Below are 9,712 nucleotides of genomic sequence, written 5' to 3' on the forward strand. Positions count from 1 at the left end.
TTTTTTTTTTTGGGAAAAGTGTGTGAAAATTTTTATTTTATGGTCAGTCACAATTGTAACCGGTGGGATAATGTGTATACTGAATTAACATATTTCTGCAGTCTTAAAAATTGTTATATATCTTAGCCCAGCTATTTTAAACTGTTTGATCACATTCTTTTGAGTATCGATACTTTCGATACTCACGTCAGTATCGATATATTGATACTTCGGATCGATACGCCCATCTCTAATGGATGTCGAGATGTTGTTGTCTGAGCATAGAGAACTTTTTGACAAAAGTCACACCGACTACAAGAACCAGGACAAAAAAGAAGTTTTGTGGCAAAGAATCGCTGAGAAAATTGCCATTGACGGTGAGTTTGATATCTTTATATCGTTTAGTATAAGCTTTGATCTAGTCTGTTAACTTTCAGTAATTATAAAAAAACTTTAACAATAATAACAAATGCTTTTAATATTTTGCAGCGAATGAGGTGAAAGCAAAATGTAAAAACACATACACAAGGAGAAAGAGAGAAGAGGTTGATGAGTGTCGTAGTGGACAGGCTGCAAAAAAAAAAAAAGAAGCCATGGAAATTTATGAAAGTCATGGAGTTTCTTGCTGCTTCCACAGAACCACGAAGATACAAACAACAATATTTCTTGGTATTTTGTATTCAACATATGTAAATTGAAAAACATTAACATGTTTTTAATTGAACAACAAATAGCCTTAGTACTGCACTGAATGATATATGTTTTTTTTAATATATGCACTTCTGGAGAGCCATGGTCTATCATAGTGCATGGTTGTAACTAATGTGTTTTTTGCAGTGTTCACAGCAATATTGAGGAGTGTGATGGTGAATTGGAAGATGGCGATGGCAGTGACAGTGAACAAGCTACCTGCAGTTCTGGTGCGTCCAGTACAAGTTCTGAGCCTGTTCAGTCATCTTCAAAAAAAAGAAAGCAGCCAGATACACAAGACTTTATGGAGCGATATCTGGCAGCAAAAGAAGCTAGAGAGAGAGAAGAACGCAGGGAGCTTCGCAGGGAAGACAACGTCAGTTTATTCCTGCAAAACTTGGCTCCTGTTATCAGAAGATTAGTCTCGCGTAGCCAGACCTTCAGACTGATGGCTGAATCCATGGCAGCTGTTACTGGCCTAGGCCCACCCATGAGGCTGTTTGACCGAAATGTCAAACAACCAATCACAGTTCGTTTCGTTCAGCGTCACGTTTCGGGGCGTGGAAATGTTGCCACAATAACAGACCGGTGTGTAAAACGCTCAGACGTATTTGAAAGATTCTATGCCGCAAACTTTAAATATTTCACATACTTTTGGAACTCCAGCGTTTAGTTGATCCTGATAAGCGCTCGTCGTCACAACTGAAACACTACGGCTTTCTTCTTTCGTGAGGGGGTTTGGCGTCACGGTATCTTTGTTTCCAGACGGAACGTTAAAGAACGCGACACACACGTCTCCCGGAAATCCTGTCAAATTAAACCAATACGATGACGACTTCGACACTCCTGAAGTGTTTCCACTTTTGTGTCCATATGCATCAGACATTTAGCCAATGGTCCGTGGACGTGACGTCTGAGGCTGAGACTATCAGAAGATTACCCCCTCCAAACAGTCTTCTGTAAAAATAAAGATTCCATCAGGTTTTGCATGAAGCGGAGTATGGCCACACGGACATTCCACTGTCTCCCCAGCAACCTGTGTACTACCACAGAGCACCTCCTCAGACACCCCCGCGGTATAATAATTCTGCCAACTCCTGGTACCCACTATAGGACTGTGTTTGATTGTGCAGTTCACAATTTCTATGAAAAGCACTTTACTTACTTACTTTTTTTTTTACAATTTGTATTTATATGTGTTGTGTGTGTATATATACTTATATATTTTTTAAGAGTGAAGTTTCTGTTTTTTTAAGATATAATGCATACTTGCACTCACATTGCCTTTATTATTATTATTTTTGGCCCTTACATTTTTAAAGTGCATTTATTTTTTTATAGTTTTTAATTATCTTTATTGTATCCTTAGAACATTGCTAATATTTGTTATTGGTTTATTGCACTAATAAACATGTTTTCCTAATACTGTGTTATTTTATTAAATTTTCCAAATATTTAGTTAGTACTGCTTACAAAAAACACTCGCACAACTCTCCTTTCTTGTGAAAATACACATGAAATATGAGAAGTTGATTGTCATTGTTTTATATTCGCATTTTTCATACTACAGCAATTTTACATATAACAAGTGTTGACCAAATAATTAATGTCACAATGACAACAGTCAATACAATCCAGCAATCAAAAAGATAGTATTCTAATAAGGTGCTAGGTGGAGGATAATGAAACAGAAATGATATAATAAATAATGGTATATAAATAGCTACTGTAATAATAAAGTACTGTTTTTGTACATTGATGCATGTTAATTTTGTTCATTTAATCTGAATCAACTACAGCCAGCAAAACGACAGAAAATGTACCCTTGTAGTGTAAATAGAGGGATCCTGAAATTCCAGGGGCCTGAATAACAATGTGCTTTCCATCCATTGCCCCCAAACAATTGGGAAAGTTCCATCTTTCCTCGAATCTCTTAGCTGTGTTCCTCCACACATCTTCTGTGAGCACTGGCATATGTTCTTCTTTAAGACTAGACCAAAATGCTTCACATGTCTCTGGAACAATTTCAGCCACAGTCGAGATGCCAAGGCGAAAACTAGACGAAATGGTCATGAACGAATCACCAGTACAGAGAAATCTGCAAAATAAGACACTGATATATCGTTCAGCACTGAGAAAGTGTTTTGCATACGAAATATATCTGCTTTGAAGCCAAAATGTTGTACTATATTGTACTAGCAATGACGTTATCATATTGAAATTATGAAATAAAATGGGATAAAAATATATAGTTAATAATAAAGACAGCATTGCTTCTTTTTGTGGTAATAAAAATAGAATGACAAGAAAAGACACTCACCTTAAACACACAGCCAAAGGCTGCTCAGGGTCTATTGGTTTCCGAAAGTTCGTTCAAGATTTCATCAACATAGGAGCCACCCATTTAAGCAAGCTTTCGAACTGACCCACGGACATCCTTAAGTATTGATGAAAACGATCATGATACAATTTCAACTCCTGTATCAGTCTATAAAACTCCCCGTGGTCGTCTCTTTTCTGAAGAATAGGGTAAACCCAATAACACCGTCTTTTTCTTTTCCTTTGCTCGTTCAAACAAAAAACAACAAACTCATCCTCGCTGCTGCTACTGCTGCTAGAGAACTCAATTTCTGCGTCTTGTGTACCTGACAGCATCAGTAGCCAGTAGTGCTACGTGCTAACATAAGTGGCCCTTCTTCTTGGCGGTCAAAGACAGGCGAATAGTGGAGTGCGCCACCTAGTGTTGAGGTGTCAAATACATTTTCGGTCAGCGCCACCTACCTTGCAGGCGTGAATTAGCAGAAGGCGAACAATCGTTTCGCGCTCAAACGCGCCTCGCTTTTTCGCATCGCGCTCAGTGTGGAACGGCCTTTATGCGACCTAATTCATGCACCCTGATCTCAGTACTGTATTTTACCAATAATACGCTGATCAAATATTTATTTAATTAGAATTAATTTTTTCAAAATTGCACTAGGCCAAATCGCAACCTCATGCAGCGCTAAACCTCATATTAGAATAATCACACAACAAGTGCTCACTTCGTAAACCAAGCGCTTTGTCTTAAACACATGTGTGTGATTAACCTTACAAAAATGATAAATTGTACGCCCAACTGCCACAAGTGATAAAACAATATGAATACTTATCATGGTGTAGGCTGATGTAGTTATGAAGACGGAATGTTGAAAGAGAATTGCAGCTGTGTTTTTGATAGCAGGCCCAGACAGTCTTCAATGAAAGTTTACGTGAGCGTTCAGACAAAAATATAATTTGGTGATTGAGACGTGAGTATTGAAGCGACAGCTGGATGAGCATTCGGACTGATAACGGACATGAACTTAAAAACCCCGCTAGTGTTTCACATTTTCCGTTGTGAAAGAGTAACACTTTAACATCATAGTAGGACGATCAAGCAACCGCAAACGCTTACTGTTATATTAGTTCGTTTGCACAATATTAACAGCGTGCATCATGAAAGTAATGTAATTTACACAATCGTTCACAGAAGGTTACATTTAAATTAGCCCGTCTTTTCATAAAATTGCTGACATAAAGTTATTAAGCGATAGTTTCCCAAACAGAGTAGGGAACGTCAGCTTCATCAACTGTGAAAAATGAAACCGAGAGTTCAGTGCTTAAATATTCCAGTTATCAAGCAGTGATTGGCCAGACCTGTTTGTATGAATGAATGATGTGGCATTGGAGTCTTCCTGACAGAACTAACGCTGAAGCTTTCACTCCTTTTTGCTTTAATAAAGTGCAAATGTGCAAATGACCGTGCTGAAATGTGGGTGGTAAAGCTCAGCTAGTCAACTAAGACTTGCAGGTTCCTTGCTGTCCTGGTTGGCTTCAGGTGTTGCAGTGATGTTGTGGTCAAATGATGGGTTGGCAGGATTTACAAGAAAGAAAAAAAAGTGGTGGTTATTGCTTTTCTAGAGATCTTTGGTGACTACTGGTTGAAGAACCTTACTCTAATTTGCTGTCTTCTCAGCCCCATCAAAAACACATAGTTTAAATTTTAAACAAAACACTGGTCTTAGGCTCGTCAATATTTTGGATATCTTAAATTAAATATGACTTAAGAAAACATTGAAACAGAACCTAATTACTTTGTCAATTACTTCACTTATAGGTATGATGGCGGAAGGAAAACTTTCCTCACCATATGTGAGTAAGATTATGTTACATAATAAAATGTCTTAAAGATAAAATATAAGGAAAACATGTAAGGACTAATAACAATACATAAAAATAATAACTGAAATGTGAAACAAAGTAACTAATAAATTTTTTTTGAAAAAAAAATGAAATATCCCATTTTACAGTATGTATCTGGTGGATGGTTTACGGATGTACGGCAGTACTTGGTCAAACGACAGCCTATACCACAACACCAGTTACAACTACAGAAACTGAGGCTTCAACAGCAAAAGATGTGCAATCAACAACAACAACAACTCAAGATTTAACTTCAACACTACTTTCTAAAATCACAACAAATAAGGATCCAACAGGCACATCAACAGCGCAATCAAAAACAATTTATACAAGTACAACCATAATGGAAACAAAAACAACTTTGGATATGACAACCATGTCTGAAGCATCCTCATCTACAGCACCAAGGTTGACGACTGATGCAGCAACCACAAATATGCCTGACACCACAAAATCTACTGATGCAACAACAACTTTGACTTCAATAACCACCCGTGCAACATCCTCAACTTTAGCACCAGCATCAACAACAACTGATGCATCAACCACAACTCTGCCTGAAACCACAAAAACTACTGATGCAACAACAACTTTGGCTTCCACAACCACCCCTCTAACATCAACAACTGATGCAGCATCCACAACTCTGTCTGACACCACAACAACTACTGATGTAACAACAATATTGGCTTCCACAACCACCCCTCTAACATCAACAACTGATGCAGCATCCACAACTCTGTCTGACACCACAACAACTACTGATGTAACAACAATATTGGCTTCCACAACCACCCCTCTAACATCAACAACTGATGCAGCATCCACAACTCTGTCTGACACCACAACAACTACTGATGTAACAACAATATTGGCTTCCACAACCACCCCTCTAACATCAACAACTGATGCAGCATCCACAACTCTGTCTGACACCACAACAACTACTGATGTAACAACAATATTGGCTTCCACAACCACCCCTCTAACATCAACAACTGATGCAGCATCCACAACTCTGTCTGACACCACAACAACTACTGATGTAACAACAATATTGGCTTCCACAACCACCCCTCTAACATCAACAACTGATGCAGCATCCACAACTCTGTCTGACACCACAACAACTACTGATGTAACAACAATATTGGCTTCCACAACCACCCCTCTAACATCAACAACTGATGCAGCATCCACAACTCTGTCTGACACCACAACAACTACTGATGTAACAACAATATTGGCTTCCACAACCACCCCTCTAACATCAACAACTGATGCAGCATCCACAACTCTGTCTGACACCACAACAACTACTGATGTAACAACAATATTGGCTTCCACAACCACCCCTCTAACATCAACAACTGATGCAGCATCCACAACTCTGTCTGACACCACAACAACTACTGATGTAACAACAATATTGGCTTCCACAACCACCCCTCTAACATCAACAACTGATGCAGCATCCACAACTCTGTCTGACACCACAACAACTACTGATGTAACAACAATATTGGCTTCCACAACCACCCCTCTAACATCAACAACTGATGCAGCATCCACAACTCTGTCTGACACCACAACAACTACTGATGTAACAACAATATTGGCTTCCACAACCACCCCTCTAACATCAACAACTGATGCAGCATCCACAACTCTGTCTGACACCACAACAACTACTGATGTAACAACAATATTGGCTTCCACAACCACCCCTCTAACATCAACAACTGATGCAGCATCCACAACTCTGTCTGACACCACAACAACTACTGATGTAACAACAATATTGGCTTCCACAACCACCCCTCTAACATCAACAACTGATGCAGCATCCACAACTCTGTCTGACACCACAACAACTACTGATGTAACAACAATATTGGCTTCCACAACCACCCCTCTAACATCAACAACTGATGCAGCATCCACAACTCTGTCTGACACCACAACAACTACTGATGTAACAACAATATTGGCTTCCACAACCACCCCTCTAACATCAACAACTGATGCAGCATCCACAACTCTGTCTGACACCACAACAACTACTGATGTAACAACAATATTGGCTTCCACAACCACCCCTCTAACATCAACAACTGATGCAGCATCCACAACTCTGTCTGACACCACAACAACTACTGATGTAACAACAATATTGGCTTCCACAACCACCCCTCTAACATCAACAACTGATGCAGCATCCACAACTCTGTCTGACACCACAACAACTACTGATGTAACAACAATATTGGCTTCCACAACCACCCCTCTAACATCAACAACTGATGCAGCATCCACAACTCTGTCTGACACCACAACAACTACTGATGTAACAACAATATTGGCTTCCACAACCACCCCTCTAACATCAACAACTGATGCAGCATCCACAACTCTGTCTGACACCACAACAACTACTGATGTAACAACAATATTGGCTTCCACAACCACCCCTCTAACATCAACAACTGATGCAGCATCCACAACTCTGTCTGACACCACAACAACTACTGATGTAACAACAATATTGGCTTCCACAACCACCCCTCTAACATCAACAACTGATGCAGCATCCACAACTCTGTCTGACACCACAACAACTACTGATGTAACAACAATATTGGCTTCCACAACCACCCCTCTAACATCAACAACTGATGCAGCATCCACAACTCTGTCTGACACCACAACAACTACTGATGTAACAACAATATTGGCTTCCACAACCACCCCTCTAACATCAACAACTGATGCAGCATCCACAACTCTGTCTGACACCACAACAACTACTGATGTAACAACAATATTGGCTTCCACAACCACCCCTCTAACATCAACAACTGATGCAGCATCCACAACTCTGTCTGACACCACAACAACTACTGATGTAACAACAATATTGGCTTCCACAACCACCCCTCTAACATCAACAACTGATGCAGCATCCACAACTCTGTCTGACACCACAACAACTACTGATGTAACAACAATATTGGCTTCCACAACCACCCCTCTAACATCAACAACTGATGCAGCATCCACAACTCTGTCTGACACCACAACAACTACTGATGTAACAACATCCACAACATCCTCAACTTTAGCAACAGTGTCAACAACATCAGATGCAGCAACCACAAGAATGCCTGAAACCACAACAACTATTGATGCAACAACAACTTTGACTTCCACAACCAACCCTCCAACATCCTCAGCTACAGCACCAACATCGACGACTAATGAACTAACAACAACTATACCTGACACCACAAAAACTACTGATGCAACAACAACTTTGGCTTCCACAACCACCCCTCAAACATCTTCAAAAATAGCACGAGCATCAACAACAGATGCATCAACCACAACTCTGTCTGACAGCACAACAACTACTGATGCAACAATATCTTTGGCATCCACAACCTCCCCTACAACATCCTCAACTTTAGCACCAGGGTCAACAACATCAGATGCAGCAACCACAAGAACGCCTGACACCACATCAACTATTGATGCAACAACAACTTTGACTTCCACAACCACCCCTCCAACATCCTCAGCTACAGTACCAACATCTACGACTAATGAACCAACAACAACTATGCCTGACACCACAGAAATTAGTAATGCAACAACAACATTGGATTCCACAACCACCCCTTTAACATCAACAGCTTTGGATTCCCAAACCACCCCTCTAACATCAGCAACTGATGCATCAACCACAACTGTGCCTGAAACCAAAACAACTACAGATGCAAAAACAACTTTGGCTTCCACAACCACCTTTCCAACATTATCAACTGTGGCACCAACATCAACAACATCTGATGCAGAAACCACAAGTATGCCTGACACCACAACAACTATTCATGCAACAACAACTTTGACTTCCACAACCACCTCTCCAACATCCTCAGCTACAGTACCAACATCGACGACTAATGAACCAACAACAACAATGCCTGACACCACAAAAACTGCTGATGGAACAACAACTTTGGATTCCACAGCCACCCCTCAAACATCCTCAACAATAGCACCAGCATCAACAACTGATGCATCAACCACAACTGTCCCTGATAGCAAAGGAACTACTGACTCAATAACAACTTTGACTTCCACAACCACGCCTCCAACATCCTCAACTATAGCACCAGCGTCAACAACTTCAGATGCAGCAATCACAAGTATGCCTGACAGCACAACAACTACTGATGCAACAACTTTGACTTCAACAACCAACACTCCAACAACTTCAGCTACAGTACCAACATCAACAACTAATGGACCAAAAACAACTATGCCTGACACCTCAGAAACTACTGATTCAACAACAACTTTGGATTCCAAAACCACCTCTCTAACATCAACAACTGATGCATCAACCACAACTCAGTCTGACACCACAACAACTACTGCTGCAACAACAGCTTTGACATCCACAACCTCCCCTACAACATCCTCAACTTTAGCGTCTGTGTCAACAACATCAGATGCAGCAACCACAAGTATGCCTGACACCACATCAACTACTGATGCAACAACAACTTTGACTTCCACAACCACCCCTCCAGCATCCTCAGCTACAGTACCAACATTGACGACTAATAGACCAATAACAACTATGCCTGACACCACAAAAAATACTAATGCAACAGCCACAACTCTGTCTGACACAACAACAACTACTGATGGAACAACAACTTTGGCTTCCACAACTTCCCCTCAAACAACCTCAACAATAGCACCAGCATCAACAACTGATGCAGCAAACACAACTCTGTCTGACAGCACAACAACT

General features: G+C 40.4%; 1 protein-coding gene and 1 pseudogene across 1 annotated transcript; both read left to right on the forward strand.

Annotated features, from left to right (window-relative positions):
• The first annotated feature begins 244 nt into the window (after positions 1–244).
• LOC107720304 (uncharacterized) lies at positions 245–5,088 on the forward strand (annotated as a pseudogene).
• Positions 5,089–9,083: 3,995 nt separating this feature from the next.
• Positions 9,084–9,454, forward strand: LOC107720305 (integumentary mucin C.1-like; the record flags this gene model as incomplete). The annotated part of the gene is made up of 2 exons (XM_016527988.1): positions 9,084–9,098; positions 9,308–9,454. Coding segments are annotated over exons 1-2 (162 nt in total), but the record flags the coding sequence as incomplete, so codon positions are not given.
• Positions 9,455–9,712: the final 258 nt, after the last annotated feature.

Source organism: Sinocyclocheilus rhinocerous, unplaced genomic scaffold (genome assembly GCF_001515625.1).
Source record: "Sinocyclocheilus rhinocerous isolate Xijiao unplaced genomic scaffold, SAMN03320098_v1.1 scaffold4923, whole genome shotgun sequence".
NCBI lineage: Eukaryota > Metazoa > Chordata > Actinopteri > Cypriniformes > Cyprinidae > Sinocyclocheilus > Sinocyclocheilus rhinocerous.